The sequence below is a fragment of the Phycodurus eques genome, chromosome 2 (genome assembly GCF_024500275.1).
Source record: "Phycodurus eques isolate BA_2022a chromosome 2, UOR_Pequ_1.1, whole genome shotgun sequence".
Lineage (NCBI taxonomy): Eukaryota > Metazoa > Chordata > Actinopteri > Syngnathiformes > Syngnathidae > Phycodurus > Phycodurus eques.
Window position 1 is genome coordinate 24,491,045 of NC_084526.1, and position 21,725 is coordinate 24,512,769.

Sequence of the window (21,725 nt, forward strand, 5' to 3'; positions counted from 1 at the left end):
GGTTTGTGGGTGTGCTGGAGCCTATCCTGGCTGACTTTGGGCGAGACGCAGGGTATACCCTAGACTGGATGCCAGCCAGTCGCAGTCCCACCAAATACATCTTTTTCTAAATATTCATTCGTATTTTAAAGATTGCCCCACCCCCACCAATGTGCAAAACCTTGATTGTTTGCTTTCATGATTTGAATGCAAAAGACAGGTAGGTGCTGTATTAAATTGAGTACAAAGTTTTTTTCTACCTAGTAAATTGCAATCTGCATTCTCCAAGTGCTGTAGACTTTTGTCTGATTTATTTATTTATTCTTGCCCCCCCCCCAACACAAGCAATTTATGGATTAAATGAAATTGTAAAAGTATGTACAAATTTTACATTTGAGAAAAGTCTGACGTTACAAATTTTTCTCACACTTTTTGTTTTTTTCTCCTATCGCATCCACAGCTACACTATCTATGACAAGTGCACCATTACGGGATTGGAGGTGTAAAGTGTATATTAATATTTAAAATTAATAAAATTAACTTTGCTGTATGCACCATATACCGTAAATCGTACTTGTATTAATTGATATAATGATGTGCGAAATCTCTCGAGTGTGGTTTTTGTTTGTTTGTTTGTTTGTTTGTTTTTGCCTCCACAGGCAAAAACAATCAACGTAAAGGCAAGCGGTTGCTAAGCAAAATCAAGCACACCTCCGATTGGCCGGAGCTGAAGTGGCGAGCCAATTGGAGTGGCGGATGAAGCGAGGTGCAGTATGCCGGAGAAGCATCTAGATACAGGCAGCAGCCTAAAAGATTAGCTTTTATATGTAAAAAAAAAAAAAAAGGCCTATAATAGTAAGAATAAGTTACCATCGAAACTATAGCGTCAGTCACATGACATTTCATCTACGGAATGTTCGCTAACTGTCACACCGCGTTGCGTTAAGTTGGAAAAACTTCGTATAAACGCAACGCCCGCCATGTTGAAGCTGAACTTCTGGAGGGAGAAAGACAAACCATTCGTGAGTGTTACTCCATTAATGTTGTTTTGTGCACTTTACTGTTGACATGATTGGAATGTCTTGGCAATGCAGTTGGACAGAACGAGGTTTGAGAGGGTACAGAGTAAACAAAGAACAACTATAACAGTATGACAAAAGCTCGTTACGACAACAACGTTGCATAGGAATGTGGTTTTATCCATGTGGATTGAGAAGGTAGTGCTGCGGGACTGCATGGGACGGGACGGTATTAGTGAGGTCAGGGCAAGATAGGATGGGATAGGACAGGGCAGGGTGGAATGGGACTGGGCAGGACGAGATAGGACGGGAGGGCAGGATGTGGCATGACGGGATGGGATGGGACAGCGGAGTGATCTTGCATCGTTGGGCTGGGCAGGGCAGGGCGGAAGAGGACGTGACGAATGTGTCATTTGGCTGCCACAGTTCAGGAAGACACTCCACATCAAGCGCCACTATTTTGTGTCATCCCCTCCCCTCGATTCTTTGTGATATTTGTGTGTTGTTGTGTGAGATCTCCCGCTTGTATGTCTATGTGTTTGAGTAGAAACACATTGCCCATGGGTTGGTTCCTGCCGCCTCCATTGCCCCCAAGGCTGCTGTGCCGCGTACCCCACCCCCGCGCAGCCCCGCCTCCTCACCCGAGAGACCCAGGTACCTCGAGTCACCTCTGCCTCATCTTCCTCCACTCCCTCTTATTTTTTTCTCTCATCAGTATGCGCTTCCTCAATGTTGTTCACATAAACTACTTTACAGTCACTGGACACTTCATTAGTCACCCCCAGTGTCATTTTTCTGCATTGTGGAATACCCTTCGATGGCGTCCTGGTTCTGATATTAATGTTGAAAGCGAAAAATTACAATTCATACAGAACAGAAATATGGGGGTAAAAATGCAGGAAATAAATACATTTTTTACCCTAAATCCTGATACAGTGGTGATTTATTTAATCCAGTACCGGGTGTCTATTTATGGTAAGGGCACACCTTTACTTGTACTATTATCAAAAAGCTTTATTTTTCAGATATACATTGTGCAATATTTATGTTTACTTATCAATAATTGTATTATTGCATGAAAATAGTCAAAACTGTAGTGCAATATATTTGAAAGTATTCTTAAAATTATTACAAATATAATGTTTGATTATATGTTTTGTTAGGGTCTTTACCGATTGTGGAATATTCTGAAATATCTGTTGCTTTTTTTTTCTTATATATTTTTTTACATTTTATTTCATACTACAGATGTAAATATTGTCCGTCCGTTCAATTTTCTGTTCTGAAACATTTTTGCTTTCTCATCCTTTAACATTTTATATTATTTTATTTTATACTACAGTTCAGATGCCAATATTGCCCATCAATTAGTTTGTTTTCCCATCTGCAGATCAGCCTTAGCGGCTGCCATTTTGTCTTCATCGCTGACCGGACAGACGTGGGCACTCCCGCCGGCCCGTGCCCGCTCTGTCTCCGAGAGTGACCAATCAGAGTCCTTGCTTTCTGAGCGCAACATCGGCACAGCGATCTACACGCGGTAACACATATGCTCCATCCATAACTATTCATGCCATAAACAGCCTCTCTGTTCTTTCCCCACTCTTAACTTGCATTGTCCATCATCCTCAGTGATCGATGGTCAGAAGGCTTTGTCCTTCGTCCACATCTGTCGTCCTTTGACCACTCCGAAGAGGAGATGCAGCAACAGGAGGCAGAGGAAGAGGTGGAGGAGGATAAAGGAGGAAGCATGGAGGAGAAGGAATATGTCTACCAAACTCTGGACCGGCAGAAGAAGTTTTCAGACACTGGAGCGACAGTCTACGCTTTGCCGTTAAAACACTTGGTGAGGGTCAACACAACTGAGGTCTACTTATCGAATACGCATTAAATCTTCCATCCATCCATTTTCTGAGCCGCTTCTCCTCACTAGGGTCGCGGGCGAGCTGGAGCCTATCCCAGCTGTCATTGGGCAGGAGGCGGGGTACACCCTGAACTGGTTGCCAGCCAATCGCAGGGCACATACAAACAAACAACCATTCACACTCACAGTCACACCTACGGGCAATTTAGAGTTGTCAATTAACTTACCATGCATATTTTTGGGATGTGGGAGGAAACCGGAGTGCCCGGAGAAAACCCATGCAGGCACGGGGAGAACATGCAAACTCCACGCAGGCGGGGCCGGGGATTGAACCCCGGTCCTCAGAACAGTGAGGCGGACGCTTTAAGCAGTCGGCCGCCGCATTGAATCTTGCTCTGTATTAAATATAAAATTCAGGGATCTCGTTTTGATGTGTGTCCCACGGCTGAAATGCACAAAAATGAGCAGGGACGCTAAAAAGTAAAATCAATCTGCATCTGAGAACACAATGTTATGGATTAGTGTTCCAGTGTGGTGCTGGAAATCCGGCGTATGAATTTTTTTGACAAGACATGGCTCCAAAGTGCGACTAATTTGGTCATCCATGTGCCCTAATTTCTGAATAGGGTCCACCTGACATGTACACCTAGCCGTTTGAGGAAGAAAATAAAATTATGCGACTTGAAAGCAGACACATGAAACCAATCTGGTCTCTAAACCAATCAGAGATAGTGAAGGACAGGGCAAAACCCCGTTGATTGGGCATGTCCCTGCCTGTGTGCGTGCGCGCGCGCAGGAATGCTTTTCAATGCGGGGCACTAGTGTACTCAAAGACAAGTTTTCTGACCGTGAGTCGGTAACTGCACAGTTACAGAAAGTTGAGTGGCATAAATGGAATTAGTTCCAAAACCTAACGCCATCACGACGATGTGGGAACATTTTAGATTCAAGCCAGATGAACACGGCCATCCTTCTAACACCAACAAGCTTGTATGTTGAATATGTATGTAGTCGTAACAAAAACCTCAAAGTGACAAAATCTATTTTAAACAGAACCATCCCTCCTGATTTCTTCATCTTGGATTCTGGGAACAAACAATACGGTGGGACATTTCCCATTTCCTGTCCGCTTGCAATTATGAACTCTTTGCCCAACAATGCAAATACAAACGTGACAGTGTATATGGTGCATGTATCCTCACATTATATATAATATAGCATTCTCTTCTATTGTAAGAGATGTAGCCATTGAACATGTTGACAAAGCAGCGTTGAAAGAAAGGCTGCAGACTTTTGAAAAAGTAGTACAAAAATTTGCTTTGATATACTTGTGCTGTTATTAATGTTGCTATACTTGACACTTTTCTTAACCACCTGGAAATTGAAGGCATTCATGTTTGTAATCTGTTAATCTGAGCCAAATGTTTGTTTGTTCAAGTGCAATTTCTTTGAACAGAGCCTGAGTGTTTTATTTATATTTTTTATTTATCTAATATATTTTATTCATTGTTCTACATTACAATGCCAATGTTCCATATCTTCGAGTTAATTGTTCTTAAAAAGGATGTGCAAAGTTTGTTAAAATGCATTAATTTTTTAAATCACTGATCTGTATTAAAATGCAATATTACAACGAAGGAAAACCTGAGAAGCAGGAAGTCAGACAGGCGAATGCACACTAAGGAAATGACTCCAAAAACAACACTAGAGATGATGATACAAGCTAATAGCAGGGGAGCACTATAAACTTGACAAAGGACAAATGGTTTATTGTCCTCATAAATAAAGTGTTCCTCTGCTATTCGCGGACTGCGGTGGAAATCCATGAGTAATTGATGCGTCCCCTCAAAAGGTTTATAATTGCCTATCGACGCCGCAAGATGACAGAAAAGCATTAATTTTCAATAAGGCAGGGCTATGGCCTGTGTAAATACAAAGCTGCACTTCATGTCACAAAATGGTTATTTGACACCAAGATGCCACAAGATAGCACCAAAGCCTGACTTTTATATTAGACAGGGCAATGGCCTGGATACAAAAACAGCGAATTAGCGAGTAATCTGCAAATAGGTGAATTTGAAGGAAGTAAATCACAAATATGCGCAGGAACACACCACTGTATTAAATATGAAATCTTAGCAATAAGGAAAACGGCGTTTGAGGGCTCAGAAACAGCAGGTCAGATAAACGCAAAAGAAAAAACTCCAAAATTATCACTAAGGATTTTGACACGAGTTTATTGCAGTTTATAGCAACTGAGTCTTTCCTGTATTACATGCATATCTGTTAGGGACAGTACGAATGGTTAGTACATCCACCTCACAATTCTGAGGTCCCGGGTTTAAATCTGGTCTTCCTGTGTGGAGTTTGCATGTTCTGCCCGTGCCTGTGTGGGTTTTCACCGGGTACTCCGGTTTCCGCCCACATTCCAAAACCACGCATGGTAGGTTAATTGGAGACTCTAAATTGACCATAGGTGTGTATGTGAGTGTGAATGCGATTGGCTGGTGACCAGTTCACCGTGTACACCGCCTCGCGCCCAAAGCCAGCTGGGATAGGCGCCAGCACACCTGCGACCCGAGTGAGGATAAGCGGTTCAGAGAATGGATGAATGGCTGGATGAGGGAAACGGCGCCATCTGGTGGAGTAGAAGATGCAAATCAGACAGAGACACAGGGAATTATTCGAAGAAAAACACTCAGGATTATGGCACGAATGTATTTATAGACATTGATTTAGAACATTGAATCACTGTATTGTTATTATGTATCAAATATAAAATACATATTAGAAAGAAAAACAGTGCCTTTTGGTGCTGCATTGAGTCACCTTACCACGCTGTCTCTGCGTCTTGAACTTTCATGGTAGCAGCATTTGCAAATGAAGTCAGACCAGACTAATACACTAGGTGGTGGTGTTTTCCACTGTAAGCTACCCACTGGGCACAGGCGAGCCAGTGGGACCCAATAAAACAGCAGTATCAAAAGAAACAGGTTGGATAAGAAGTGATTACAATTATCATTCTTCTTCTTATTGTTAGAATAATTATTATAAGATGTTTCTCCTTGTCTTCTAGATGAGTTCGCCCCGGTCGAGTCCGATGTTGGCCAGCAGGGAATCATCTCGAGGTAGTAGTCACCTGTCACACAAGATCTCAACTATTCTGGTTAGTAGATGCTTGTCACTCAAGATAGAGCCAAAAGGAAACACGCAAGCTTACAACCATTGTAGAAGACAATATAACTGTTCCTTTCGGAAGTCCTATCAAAACCTTTAGGCCTGTCACACACCGCACGGTTGAACCTGATTGGACCGGACCATCACATAAGAGTTCCGACGCACACCCTTACATTGAGCGATTGGATATATGGATACCGCAGTCAGCGAGCCTGTATAGGTGTTTGATACTGTATATACAATATATCGAACTTCATCACATTTCTTAAACCATAAAAAGATTAAGAGTAGGGTTGCACAATAACTATCAGAATATACAGTGGGTACCAAAAGTTGGCTTGGCCATTCAGGAACAGTCACAGAGTTGTTCTGAAGCCACGCCTTCGTTATTTTAGCTGTGTGCTTTGGGTCATTATCTTGTTGGAAGGTGAACCTTCGGCCCAGTGCGAGGTCCTGAGCACTCTGGAGAAGGTTTTTGTCCAGGATATCTTTTTTTTTTAATTTTTATTTTTTAAAATATTTTTTCTCACCATCTTGGAATCCTTCAGGATTCATTAAAAAGTAAAGCAAACATGGTTGGGGGAAAGTAAATCACCTTGCTTAACTCCAAAGGGTGTATCAAACCAATCATAAACATGAGCATAAACATATCTTTGTCCCTCTATTTATGCCAGTGAGGCATAGTGACAGACAGAACAAATGAATGGTCTTCTATTAGATGGCAGGAAGTAAATACAGTAATTAATGTATCCACTTTTTGTGACATTTTTGTTTGCTGGTGTGCCGTGAAATTTTTCAATTGTAAAATATCTTCCTTGGCTCCATAAAGGTTGGAAATCACTGCTCTAGTCAGATCGTGTATTCTAATCAGTCAGGTCAAACCAACATTACATGACAGAAATAATGGGTGCTAACTTACTGTAATGTATTTTTAATTAAATTACTTCACCCACACCGAAACTTTAGAGCATGATTCGACAGAACGGCAGCATGTTTACGTCCAACCGTTCGTGCTAACGTTAGCTTGCTAGGCTACATAATATATTATTGCCAGCTTGTGAGCCGTATCGTATTAAAAGTACGTGAACATACTTCAAGCAAGCCTTAAACGAACGTCCTCTCCTGATACAAGATTTTTTTGCAGTAGTCTGACAGTGCAATCGCGAAAGAGCAAATTTGTCTTGTAGTCTGATCCGGGCATTACGTGTTGCCTGTCTCCAGTGTGTTGTCTGTCCCACACGCCAATGTTTACAAAAAAAAATAAAATATATATATATATATATATATATATAAAATAACTTCATTGGCCGTCAGATATTTACAGTACTACGTCAAAAGACACGCGTGATTGATGTGACCCTAATTCCTTTTTTTTTTTTTTTAACGACAAAAACTGAGAAGTAAATGGTGATATATATCCCCCCCCCCCCCCCACCCCCCCAGTATTCTAATTTTTAAATTCCTGGTTTTGTGGATTTTATGAGCTGGAAGCCCAAATTATGTAAAAATATACAAATAAATACTTGAAATTGTTTTAATTGTGGGCCCTGAATCTATAATCTATGAAAGTTTAACTTTTTGAATGGAATTATGGAAATAAATCAACTTTTCCATGATATTCAGATTTTTTGGAAAGGGAATGTACTCTTAATTGTGAGTTACTTTTGAGCAAATATTGCGATTGCGATTTAGCATGCGATTTTTCAGGAGGAAGTTTGTTCTCGTCAGTACTATTCACTAAACAAAGAAATAAATTATTCTATAATATGAGTGACACAACATTGGATCGAGCCAACAAATAACTCTTTCCTGTAAGCCAGGCCTAAATGTTATGATGAATTGATATGATTAATTTTTTTTTATTTTACTATTGAATACAGTATTTTCACGACCATAGGGTGCACCGTATTAAAAGGCGCAGTCTCAGTTACGGGGTCTATTTCTGTATTTAACACATACATAAGACGCACCATATTATTGGGCGCAGGCATGGTAAAACATACGCTAGCTTAAAACATACGGTAGCATGCATGCACGCTAAAACAATGTTTTTTAAAAGGCAGCGGGAGCAAAACTGATGAGCGGCTCGTGCATTGATATGCTTGACAACTAATGTGATTGATTGCTGTGAGAACTAATGTGAACGGGCGCCTTAACCCTTAGCCCAATACTCCAAACTTCATGAATAGTTCACATGCAATAATATTGTACACATCAAACAGTTCAAGGTTTTATTGCAATGCTTCAGGATAGACAATATTTTTTGTCATCTTATTCTCTGCCAGTATACACAAATCATTAAATCTGCCAACCCTTGAGCAACCAACATAAAACTGACCATGAGAAAAACATGGAGAACGCAAATCCAATCCAGCAACTTTCAGAGACTGACCTTGTGACTTGTTGATACTCATTGCAAAACAGATTGATATTGGAAACTGTAGCCTTTTGAATTGAACTGGTAAATCTTTATAAAATGGTATTCGGGGTAGAAATGCTCTCTCACCTTTAGAAGGACCTGTGATTATTAATAGCTTCAAGCACGTTAGGCAACATCTATATACTTAAAGCTCAGACTTTGTGTGTCCGTTTTCAGGGAGCTTTCTGGAACGGGAATGTTTTCTTGCACGTTTTTTAGCGTTCCTACACGTTTTTGTCGTGTTTTATCTGTGGGGTCTTTTCCAGAATAAGTCAGGCCCCTATGGAGATCAGGCATTTTTGATCCCTGTAATTACAAGGGACAGAAAGTTGGTCAAAGAAATATGGCACAAAAAGTAGAACTACAAACTTAGTGAGGATAAAATGTGAATCTATCAAACCATTGTCTCCAGTTATCTCTGCGAGACTAGCTCTTTTCAGTATCAGGTCACTGGGTAATAAATCAATGTTGATTAATGACATCATTACAACCTATGATCTGGGCTTTTTGTTACTAAATGAAACATGGTTAACAGAAAGTAGCTGTAATACCATTTTAAATTAGGCAACAGCAGCACATCTTAATTTTATGAACAAGTGTCGAATAGGGAAAAAAGGCGGTGGTATTGCTGTTATTTTTAAGTTATTATTTCAGTGTAAAGAAATTATTCTGGGTGATTTTAGCTCTTTTGAATATCTCTGTTTTTTAGTTAAAGGTGACCCAAAGGTTACTGTTTTAATAATGTATATGCCTCCAAGATACAATGGAAAATTTATAGAGGACTTTTCAGAACTGCTGTCAGTTATTTGTACTGACTACAACTATTTTGTCGTAACGGGAGACTTTAACATTCATGTTGACAATAACAGGAAAAAAAACTCGAGAGAACTCACTGCTATACTAGACACATTTGACCTCTCTCAACATATTAAGAGTTCAACCCACACTCAAAAGTCACAAAATTTACATTTTAGTGGAGACCCGAAAAAGCCAAAGAGCAAGAAGATTTCTTTTTTTTTTTTTTTTTACAGATTTCAAGATGATAAAGGGACGGCTTGAGCAGGATAATGCTGGTTGATAATGACAATGTCCAGCTACCATCCAAATATTCTATGCCTCAAGAGATCAGTTAGTAAATCCTGTAATCTCCTAACGCACTCAAACTAAAATAAAGTCAAAGAAATCCCCCTGTGAACACACTCAACAGACAGCAGAATGACATTGACACATGCTGTATGATGATGGGAAGATTTTATTTTACGATGTGATTTTACTTCCTTTTTTAAAAAATATATATTAATACAATGTTTTTTTTTTAGAATTCCAGAGTGAAAATGTCATTCAAGCCAGCAGCAGCAAGAAGAAGAGGACAAAAGACTCAACAAGCCATAGAGAAGATCGGCCATGTAAGCATTTACAACCTCCATTTTGTTCTGCTTTTCATATCCCCAAGTGTTTAATTTCATCCATCTCATGTTCAGCCACCAGCCAGTCCAAAGAGCCAAAAGCAAGGAGGCGGCCATCTCGTGAGACAAGCGTCGTGACCGAGGACGGGGAAGTAGTGAAGGCCCTAAAGGATAAGAACGCCATGCTGGAAGAGAAGCTGCGACACCTGGAAGAGGAAGTCAATCGCGGGGGGGCCCAGCCAATCAGAACCTCGGCTACAAGTACAATTACCGGGATTTTTGTGTCTATGTAGAGCGGTGGACAAAGGACAGATAAATAATTTTGTCCTCATAAGTACGGTGTTCCCCCTCTATTCGCAGGGCAATGGGACTTCACAAGTCATTGACACCTCCCCTAAAATGGTTTATAATTGCCTCTAGATGCCACAAGATGGCATCAAAGAACTACTTTTGGCTTGACTAAATGAAGCTCCTCCCCTCAATTCAATGCAGGTCTTTGGCATGATGGTGTCAAATCAATACTTATGAGGGCTTTGGCCTGAGCACAAAAACAGCAAATAAGGGAGTTTTTCAGCGAATAATGGAGGATGAGTTCTAAAACAAAACTGTCACGTACGTGGTTAGGACGAGGGCGAGTAACGCAAGGCAAGAACATGGTGGACCCAATTGCAGGGAAGCAGGGAGGCAAGGCAGGAGTGCGGGAGTCTCAAAATAATAATATTTCATCTTCAAAAAGGGAAAACTGAACAAAGTCCCACAACAGATACCAAACCAATGTAACAAAGAAACACTTGAATATCTAAAACTGGAAACAAACTATGACCTGTGAGTAACACGTGGAATAGATAGGGAAAATGACACCTGACAATGACATACCGCAATGATAAAGACAACTGACGACTATGACATGGCAAAGACATGTGACAACGACAATGAATCGACAAGAACTGAAAGAAACCAGGGAACTAAATACAAACAGATAGACGAGACAACGAGGAACACCTGGACAAGACAAGAATGGCTGGATTGGTCGACAAAGTAGACGAGAACAGGTGGACACAACAACCTAATGAGCACACGACAAACATGGAACAAAACTAAACACAACCCAAACCAAAACACAGACCATGACAATGACATCTGTATTCTTTTTCTGATGATTCTTTAACCTTTTTGTTGTTGTTTTTTTTTTCAATGCTTCTCGACCCAAGTGAGGATAAGCGGTACAGAAGATGAAGATAGGAATTTATTTATTTTTTTGGGGGGAAAAGTTTAAACCACCCCTCCTGGAAGCCGTCACCTTATCATGGTGGAGTGGTTTGTGGGGCCCAATGATCCTAGGAGGTAAGTTGTCTGGGACTTCACGCCCCTGGTCGGGACACCCATGGCAAACAGGTCCTAGGTGAGGGAGGAGACAAAGCACGGCTAAAAGACCTCTATGATGAAAAATATGAATGGATCTAGGTTTCCCTTGCCCGGACACGGGTCACCGGGGACCCCCTCTGGAGCCAGGCCAGGAGGTGGGGTTCGAAGGCGAGCGTCCGGTGGCCAGGCCTGCACCCATGGGGCCCGGCTGGAGGGGTCGGGTGCAGTGCGAGCTGGGCGGTGGCCAAAGGCAGGGACCTTGGCGATCCGATCCCCGGCGACAGAAGCTGGCTCTAGGGACATGGAATGTCCCCTCTCTGGCAGGGAAGGAGCCTGAGCTGGTGTGTGAGGTCGAGAGGTTACGGCTAGATATAGTCGGACTCGCCTCCAGACACAGCTTGGGCTCTGGTACCAATTCTCTCGAGAGGGGTTTGACTCTCTTCCACTCTGGCGTTGCCCACGGTGAGAGTCGCTGAGCAGGTGTGGGTATACTTATTGCCCCCCGGTGGACGAGAGGGTAGCCTCCCTCCGCCTTCGGGTGGGGGGGACAGGTCCTGACTGTTATTTGTGCCTATGCACCAAACAGCAGTTCAGAGTACCCACCCTTTTTGGAGTCCTTGGAGGGGGTGCTGGAGAGCGCTCCCTTGGGGACTCCATTGATCTGCTGGGGGACTTCAATTCTCACGTGGGCAATGACAGTAAGACCTGGAAGGGCGTGATTGGGAGTAACGGCCCCCCCGATCCGAACCCGAGCGGTGTTCTGTTATTGGACTTCTGTGCTCGTCATGGATTGTCCATAACGAACACCATGTTCAAGCATAAGGGTGTCCACACGTGCACTTGGCACCAGGACACCCAAGGTTGCAGTTCGATGATCAACTTTGAGGGCGTGTCATCGGACTTGCGGCCGCATGTCTTGGACACTCGGGTGAAGAGAGGGGCGGAGCTGTCAACTGACCACCACCTGGTGGTGAGTTGGCTCCGATGGTGGGGGAAGATGCCGTTCCGACGTGGCAGGCCCAAACGTATTGTGAGGGTCTGCTTGGAACGTCTGTCAGAATCCCCTGTCAGAAATAGTTTAAACTCCCACCTCCGACAGAACTTTGCTCATGTTCCAGGGGAGGCGGGGGACATCAAGTCTGAGTGGACCATGTTCCGCGCTTCCATTGCTGAGGCGGCCGACCGGAGCTGTGGCCGTAATGTTGTTGGTGCCTGTCGTGGCGGCAATCCCTGAATCTGTTGGTGGACACCAACGGTGAGGGATGCTGTCAAGCTAAAGAAGGAGTCCTATCGGGCCTTTTTGGCCTGTGAGACTCCTGAGGCAGCTGATGGGTACCCCAAACTCCCGAAGCTACCCCTCACAGGACCTCCCGAGGGACAAGGTCGAACGCCTTCTCCAAGTCCACAAAACACATGTAGACTGGTTGGGCGAACTCCCCTGCACCCTCGAAGACCCTGTCGAGGGTGTAGAGCTGGTCCACTGTTACACGGCCAGGACGAAAACCACACTGCCCCTCCTGAATCTGAGATTTGACTTCCCGACGGACCCTCCTCTCCAGCACCCCTGAATAGACCTTACCAGGGAGGCTGAGGAGTGTGATCCCCCTATAGTTGGAATACACCCTCCGGTCCCCTTCTTAAAAAGGGGGTCCACCACCCCAGTCTGCCAATCCAGAGGCACTGTCCCCAATGTCCACGGGATGTTGCAGAGGCGTGTCAACCAGGACACCTCACAACATCCAGAGCCCTTTGGAACTCTGGGCGAACCACCCCCGGGGCCTTGCCACCGAGGAAATTTTTAACCACCTCGGTGACCTCAACCCCAGAGATAGGAGAGCCAGCCTCAGAGACCCCAGACTGCTTCCTCATGGGAAGGCGTGTCGGTGGAATTGAGGAGGTCTTCAAAGTATTCTCCCCCACCAGAATTTCCTTGAAGTCGTCCAGAAGTCTTTCTCCATGGCCTCACCGAACTCCTCCCATACGGGGACGACCCAGGACAAAGAGCTGAAGTTGTAAATTACAAAACCAGACAAAAATCTCCAACTTTGGGAAGTTAATTACATTGCATCAAAAAAGCTATAATGGTTAAAAAAAAAAAGTAGCGAGGTGGTCACAAATGGCCAGCTTTGAGCCAAGAGTGTTCATAAAGTGTTTGTTTCTTCTTGCAGGCAGGCAGGCAGAGCTGTGGGATGCAAGGCAGCAGGCGCAGGAGCTGGTGGACGAAAACGATGCCCTCAAACGCAGCGTCCATCGTCTCAGCATGGAGCTCAGCGCCTACCAGACCAAATACAGGCCGCTCAGCAAGCAGGAGGTAGAAACTACAACATGCATAATCTAATGACAACCACAACAGCCATCCATTTCCTATCACACTTGTCCTGATTAGGTTAAATAATGCTGGTAAAAATATGAGCAATTCACATGATTATTTATACCCCTAAAACGCCACAAGGTGACACTATCACTCTGCAGGACTGCCAGGTGTTGGCCAGGGGTGAGTCGTTCGAGTTTATTTTAGTTTTTAGATCACAGCACATAATTGCAGGATATCTGGCAGCTATGATGTAGCAACCAACATTTCTCAGCAGTTGCGTGCTGTTTTTTCAGGGAAGGGGGAAAACCCGTGTCAAACATTACATTTATAGGGAAAACAAGTCTTTCACTGTATTTATTTTTCTAGTCTATTAACTAGTCACATCTGGGCACATATACATATCCTGGGGGACTGGTATGGGGTTGGGAGGGTGTGGGTGTCGGACCGGGTTTCAGCACGTTCGGTGGGGCTAATGACTGTCAATCGGGGACCTGGCAGTCATAGTAACAGGGGGGAGGTGGGTTCTCACTTAGCTTCATGGCGGTGCTGCTGAGGCCCGGCCCCCCCTACCGGGCTGGATGACTGCTTGGTGTTGGGGCTCCCCTCTTATGACCCGCGGCTGCTCCCTGGGTTCCCTCCCTGGTCGGGTGCCCCTATCCGCCCTCCTTTCCAAAAAACAAGGGACATCCTCGGGCTGGGCGGGGACTGGCTGCATCGTGGGCCCTACAGGTTGGGGGGGCGTCTGGCTCTCCTGGGGGTGGGGCGTGTGGTTGGGGTGGGGGGGTAACCAACCCCAAAAAGTTAATTGGTGGTTTATCCCCGCTTATTCAAGAATTGTTTACATTTAAAACAAATTAAAAAAAAATGTCAATGTAATTATAATGTGCGTCAATAATTTCGCTGTTCGTGGTCCGACACACACACAAAGTCCACATTGTCCACTAACTAGATTCCCATTGAAATGAATGGACAAATCATCAGGATCTAACTTATCCTTTCATATTTCTTAACCAATTCAACCACTAAAAACCCTTCCAATTTCAAACTGTTCAGCTCATTTAGGACATCTTGTGAACTACATTTCAAAGTCTCCAAATTCCTTTTTTTTTTCAAATTCCACATTTTCCATTTTCCAAATAAATATATTAAAAATTGTTACGTCCTCCTTCAACATTTCTCCACATCACAGCATCTTAGGAACTTTTTTTCACAAAGCTATAATTCCCTTACTTTTCATTATGTCATATTTTCCATGACAAAATTCACCCAAAAATACAGATATTTTACAAATGTATCTCCTCCTTCCACATTTCTTGACCATGTCAAACCATTCCATCTTCAACTGGTTTAGCTCATTCAGGACATCTTTGGAGCAGTTGTTCACATTTTTCCGTATTTCAAATATGACAAGTCCAAAATGTAGAGACATTTTAAATATTTAATGCCTCCTCCCACATTTCACAACTGATTCAAAACATTCCAACTTCAAATTGTTCATCTTGCTCAGGACCTTATTGGATTTGCACTCTCTTTAATCAGGTTGCAATCTTGATGTGTTAGAATATCAACCGTTTGCATGTCTTCATTCTAGCAATGTTTACTTATTATTAGTACTATCATTAACTCATTGTTTAATTTCCCAAGTCCCACATTAAATTCTACAGCAGTCCAGTTCAGCGCCAGCTCTTCAGCATTCAGGCGCAATATATAAAAAAAATGCAATCTCTGGTTAACTGTGTTGTCATGATGTATGTTGCAGAGCTCTAGATTAAGCAGCCTACCAAAGACGGGTTCTCCTCCTCCATGGCTGGTTAGTAACAAATGAGAATTGCCTGAAGTGATTTCAATGCACCTCTTTTTGTGGTAATTGTTGCTTATAAATTAGAACATTTATCTTTAAAGTTATGTTGATGGCACACAGGCTCTCTGTTGTTGCCATGTTGACTGCATCAGCTGTTAACGATAGTGATGGACCAATCAAGATACAGGTTAGATACGTTAGTGGTAGTATATCATTTGTGTTGTAATCAGAATGGTCGACAATGCGAAGGCCTTTTCTACAAAATCGGTGACAAGACTGGCTTAAAAGTCAAAGCAGCGGGATATCATTTAAGGGGAGAATTGCATTTTAAGGTGTTTAATATGGAAAAAAAGACATCAACAAATGTTATTCAGATACTAAAATGTAAATTATTTAATAGATTTTAGTTCAAAACGGGACGTACAGGGGTTATCTGTATAAGGTCCTGAGGGAATCTCTTGACCCGCTTCTCTAAAAATGTTTAATTTGTTCCTAAAATGTTTTTTACTGTAAAATATTTTTGTATTTTCTTTGAAACGTATTTTTACATACCGTATTTTCACGACCATAGGGCACACCGTATTAAAAGGCGCAGTCTCAGTTACGGGGTCTATTTCTGTATTTAACACATACATAAGAGGCACCATATTATTGGGCGCAGGCACGGTAAAACATACGGTAGCATGCATGCACGCTAAAACAATGTTTTCTAAAAGGCAGCAGGAGCAAAACTGAGTTCGGTTGTATTTTATTGAAGTATTTAACAATGTACTCACGTTATTGTTTGATCAATCCTCATCCACAAATCCATCAATGTCCTCATCTTCTGTATCTGAAATGAACAGCTAGGCAAGTTCTCAATCAAACACGGCAGGTTCGAGTCAGTCTTGTTGCCGTGCGAAAGCTCGAACAACAGTGCAAGCAGACATGTTGCAGCAGACATCCACAATCCAAGCAGACATCCACAATCCATTCACAAATTGTGGCATAACTCGCCCGGCGCTGCCTCCTAGTCTTAGTAAAACTGTGTTTGCCATCTGTCATCCATGGCTCCCACGCCGCTCACTTCACTTTGAACGCCCTGTTTACACAGATGTCCAGAGGTTCGTCAAGCCCGGAATGATGGCAAGCCCCAAGTTATTGCACTCAGTCGAATGGTGACTGTAGAGACACTTCTCCCGGCTGTTCTTTGCTCATTAATCCATTGCTCAAGTTGATCTTCCAACTCCGGCCACTTCGCCTTCTTTTTATTCCACGGAAACTCAGCTTCGTCTTCTTGACTTGGCAAAGCTCGTTTTCCTGCTTCCTCCACTTCGTCATTGATCTTGAATTCTCTCGCAGCTGCTCGATTCCCATGTTCCTCCGCGTAACTGATAGCTGGCAGTTTAAACTGTGCTTCGTAAGCGTGTCTCTTCGTAGTTGACATTTTAGCCAAACCGATGATGTTTTGCACAATGCACACCCCGGAAATGCTCCCAGTCAGTCAAGCGGTTAAAAAAAAACAACAACCCGGCGCTATATACCTACTGGGGCTTTAGCGTCCTACTTCACGCATCATTTTAGAGATCTCGAGCTTAATGCTAACTCTCAATGGAGATCCCTATTGACGGGCTAGCTAAAGTTATCATTCACGGGTGGGATTTAGCTTCAAATAACGAATAGTCACACGCAAACGCCAAAGTAACATCTATAGACAAGTAGTATAACAATATTCACAGGCATATATTCTTCATAATCTGTGAAAAATAAGTTTGACAAATACGTTTGAGAAAGTTCTATCGTGACATTCTTCTTCTACTCTTTTTAAAGATGACAGAAACCTGTAGCTCCATGCATGCATCGTACCATACTGCCACTTAGAGGCCAGCGGAAACTTCTGGTTGCAGTTTCTGGCAAGGTGTATTTTAGCATAAGATGCGGGAAATTTGCAAGCGCTCTTTCCAGAATTCATTGCTATTGTTAAAATTACTGTATCACATTTTGACGGTATTAAAATGCATCTTTAATGTGATTTTGTAGAGACACGGTTTGATAGTTAAAGTGGTGTCGATTCCAGTCATGGTGTCGTTTTTAGTCGTGTATTTACTGCTGCTGTTGGTGGCAATCTGGCACCCTGACTCAGAATAGTTAGTCATGTAGCATATTAATACCACTTGAGGCCAATACAGAGGCTGAAATAAGTATTTAACACGTCACCATTTTTCTCACTAAATATACTTCAGAAGGTGCTATTGACCTGAAAATTTCACCGGTCGTTGGGAACAACCCAAGTAATCCATATATACAAAGAAAGAACAAAGAAGATCAGAAATTAAGTTGTGTGTAAAAAAGTATAATGACACAGGGAGAAAGTATTGAACACATGACGAAAGGGAGGTGCAAAAAGGCATGGAAAGCCAAGACAACACCTAAAATCTATCAATAATCAAACAGCAATCCAGCCCCTTTTCATTGTAAATGAAAATCAGATGGTTCAGTCCTAATAGATGCCCTACAAAAAGGTCTCATTGACAAGGTGTGAGTCAAGACACATCTCATGATGGGTAAGAGCAGAGCCGTCTCAAGACCATTGAAACCTAATTGTTACAAAACATAACGATGGCATTGGATACAGGCGCCTATCTAAGCTTCTGACCATTCCAGTGAGCACGGTTGTTGCCATAATATGTAAGTGGGAAGCCAATCATACCACGATAAATTTGCCTTGATCAAGTGCTCCTCGCAAGAGTTCTGACAGAGGTGTGCCAAGAATAATCAGAAGAGTTGTTCAAGAGCTTCAAAAAGACCTGGAATTAGCAGGTACTGTTGTCACAAGGAAAACGGTGAGTAATGTGCTCCGGCGCCATAGCATGTATGCACGCTCACACCACGAAAGACCCCATTGCTGGGGGAAAAAAAAAAAAAAAAAGCATGTCAAAGCTCGTTTAAAATTTGCTGAACAACATTTGGACAAGCAAGTTAAATACGGGGAGAACATAGTCTGGTCGGATGAGAACAAAATTGAACTGTTAGGATGCCATAATGCACACCACGTTTGGAGGAGAAATGGTGCTAAAATGGCATCACTCTCAACACACCATACCAACAGTGAAATTCAGAGGTGGGAACATGATTGTGTGGGACTGCTTTTCAGCAAATGGTACTGGTAGACTTCACATTATTTAAGGAAGGATGAATGGGCAAATGTACCGAGATATTCTTGGCAAAATTCAGCTGCCATCTACGAAGATGATGAAAATGAAATGAAACGAGGGTGGACATTTCAGCAGGATAATGATCCAAAACATACTGCCAAGGAAACTCTCAATTGGTTTAAAAAAGTAATAATAAAGTTGCAAGAATGGGGCAATCAATCACCTGACTTAAATCCAATTGAAAATCTATGGAAAGAACTGAAACTCAAGCTCCATTAAAGAAGCCCACGGAACCTTTAAGATTGAAAGACTGCTTGAGTGGAGGAATGGGCCAAAGTCACACCAGAGCAATTCATGCGACAAGTTTCTCCATACAGGAGGCATCTTGAAGCTGTCATTACAAACAAAGTGTCACAAAGCGAAGTTGGATGTGAATTGGATTGGACCCAAGAGCAGACTGAGGCGGAAGGAGTAGATTTAGAATGGTTTATTGCAGGTTAGCTCAGGGTAATAGCCAAGGCGAGGTGGAAGACCATCGGGACAAGGAGCGAGCAGGACGCGGGAACGTAAACAGGTGGGGTAGCTTGGCGGCATGGCTGGAGTAGTCAGCGAGACGGGGACGGCACGGGAAAAACACTGGGAGTACGAGAGTCAGCCGGTGATTCACAAATAAGCTTCAATAGTCAGGCGAAGGCTGTTGGACTTGACAGGCTTTAAATGCAGGCAGTAATCAGTGCTGCTTGAAGACAGGTGCGCTGCACAGGTGATGCTGATTGCTCGGGAGACAGTGGGGGAGAGGGAGAGACAAGGCGCCACCCAAGTTCCAAAAGAGGAACTTGGGTTTGGGCATGGATCATGACACAAAAAACTCTTTGTGTCAAAGTATTAAATAAATACCAGTTGGCGTGTTCAATACTTTTTCCCTCGGCCATTTCACATTATTACACACACCTTAATTTCTGATCTTATGTGTTCTAATTTCTTTGTATGTATTGATTCCCAACATCTGGTGAAATTTTCAAGATGTGTTAAATACTTATTTCACCCACTGTAGTTGTGTGAATTCCAGCTGATCCGTGCGATGCGTATGCTGTGTAAAATGTGCAGTGACATAATTAATTCAAATACAAGTAGAATCGTCAAGGGAATTGCTAGATTCCAAGGTATCGTTAACTTTGGAACCGGTTCCCACCGGTTCTCGATTCTTGATACCCATCCCTTGTAGTGGGTAGTTTCCAATCTTATATGGTGATCAGTTCAGGGTGTACCCTGCTTCTCTCACCAGATGTCAGCTAAAGTTAATTTAAAACTCTAAACCATTGGTTCTTAAACTCTTGGAGGTACTGAACATCACAAGTTTAATATTTCCATTCACCAAGCCCTTCATAATTGGGGGAAAAAAATAAAAAATAAAATAAAAACTGTGCTCAATTAGCTGCACACAAAATCACTGTTCAAAGAACAAAACCAACAAATCATGAATTTCACTCAAAAATAAAAAAATCTAACTCAATGGATATTTACTGTAAATCAATGTAACCTTTGCTGTTGCCTTACATACTACAGATAAGTTCAGTTCACCTTAGAAAGTGCTGCTCTCATCATTTTCGCGACAAAGTCTTCCTTTTCTTTGATTTTATGTCTACCATCCTCGTAAACGATTGCTCGTAAAGATACGTTGTAATAAACAATATGAGAATGTCAAAGGTTTTCTCGATTTGGTGATGCTAAAAGGCTGCCAGCATTGTTGTTCTGAAGAGTTGTCACAAATCATGCAAGTAGGGTAAATGAAACGGACAGACACGCACACATGGACACTGTGTGTGTCTTGACCTCCGCTGAACCAACCGAACCCCTGGGGTTTGATCGAATCCAGGTTAAGTCCACTGCTCTAAACTGAATTTACATTTTAGGTGTGAATGTGAGTGTGAATGCTTTTTTTGTCTATATGTGCCCTGCGATTGGCTAGTGAACAGTCCAGAGTGTACTCTGTTGACATTGCTCCGTTTATCCTTGTTTGGTGAAGGTGGACATGAAGTATTTGTCTCCTCTGATGTTGGCCTACGAGGACATGTTGAATGACAAAGAGACTCTCCTGCGCACTGCTGAGGTAAGGCGCGTGTGAATATTACTGTAAACCCAACTGGTTTTATCACAGATGACAACAGGATGTGATTGGTTGCTGCAGGAGGAGGTGAGGAAGCTTCGGGTGCATGTGGAGGAGGTGGTGAAGGAAAACGAGAGGTTTCACTGTCAAATGGCCAAGAAGACCGAAGACTTTAGTCAGGAGGACTGGTAAAGACAAGACATCACCTCATGCATCGTATTTTCTCATGACAACTTGTTGTTTTATCATAGATTAGACAATATCCAGTGAGTTGACACTTTTCTTATGGTATTACTGGTATATCAGAAGATCAGAGGATGAGACTAGAAGAGAGGAGAAGGGAGTGTGAGGAAAGATGAGGTAGTATGTGAAAGGTTGACAGAGAGGTTATGATCATTGTATATAAGGAACATAACATGCAAATCAGTCGCCTTTTGGCAAAGTTTGCCGTTTTGAACTCTAAATAGGCCATTTCTGTGAATCGTATAGATCCGATGAGTTTTTCCTGGGGTTGGGGGGTCGCTGTTGCTGTTGTCATTGTCTGTTTTGTACTCAATGAACGCTGGCAGCTCGATCCATTCCACACATTCACCATCCACACACACATGTAATTTCTGATTATTACTCCATGGCGGACTATTATGCAAGCGCATCAGCGTAAGGTTCCGCCTGTGCACCTGGGACCTGCTTTTGGATAAGTCACAGGAGTTGACGAGACCAAAAAAAACACTTCCGCCACTTCTGCTGTTCAGAAGTAACTTTTAATCTGTTACAATTATCTAAATGTCGCTCGCTACTTTTATTAATCAATTATTGCTTATTTAACTATTTCGTGCACGAGACTACGACTTCCGCATACGGGCGCTTTTTGCTCCAGTCCAATCTAAGCGCTAGTGATGTTTAAGTATATCTCACCAATCAAACGACACAAGAAAGTCACATGACCTCACACAACGTCTTCCAATGGGCTTCCCGAGCATACGTATTAACACTAGATAAGCCAACCCATCTGATCGTCCTGCCTACGTGGCCACCATGTTGGGAAGGTCGTCGTTACCATGAAGGCAATGGCGCGCTACTCGTCGTGTTTACATTTAGATGGACAATAACAACAGCTTTCATGTCTTGTAGTATTTGTCTGGC

At 42.7% G+C, this 21,725-nt stretch overlaps 1 protein-coding gene across 1 annotated transcript in view; it reads left to right on the forward strand.

The window, feature by feature from the left end:
* The first annotated feature begins 740 nt into the window (after positions 1–740).
* Positions 741–21,725, forward strand: part of cep89 (centrosomal protein 89) — a 62,948-nt gene continuing 41,963 nt past the window's right edge. The window contains exons 1-11 of the mRNA XM_061670028.1: positions 741–1,001; positions 1,546–1,652; positions 2,389–2,535; positions 2,628–2,841; positions 5,936–5,987; positions 9,775–9,861; positions 9,937–10,122; positions 13,395–13,537; positions 15,300–15,350; positions 20,502–20,585; positions 20,664–20,770. Of these exons, the coding sequence (XP_061526012.1) occupies positions 960–1,001; positions 1,546–1,652; positions 2,389–2,535; positions 2,628–2,841; positions 5,936–5,987; positions 9,775–9,861; positions 9,937–10,122; positions 13,395–13,537; positions 15,300–15,350; positions 20,502–20,585; positions 20,664–20,770 (1,220 nt within the window). The 5' untranslated portion in view covers positions 741–959. The remainder of the gene's footprint in view (positions 1,002–1,545; positions 1,653–2,388; positions 2,536–2,627; positions 2,842–5,935; positions 5,988–9,774; positions 9,862–9,936; positions 10,123–13,394; positions 13,538–15,299; positions 15,351–20,501; positions 20,586–20,663; positions 20,771–21,725) is intronic.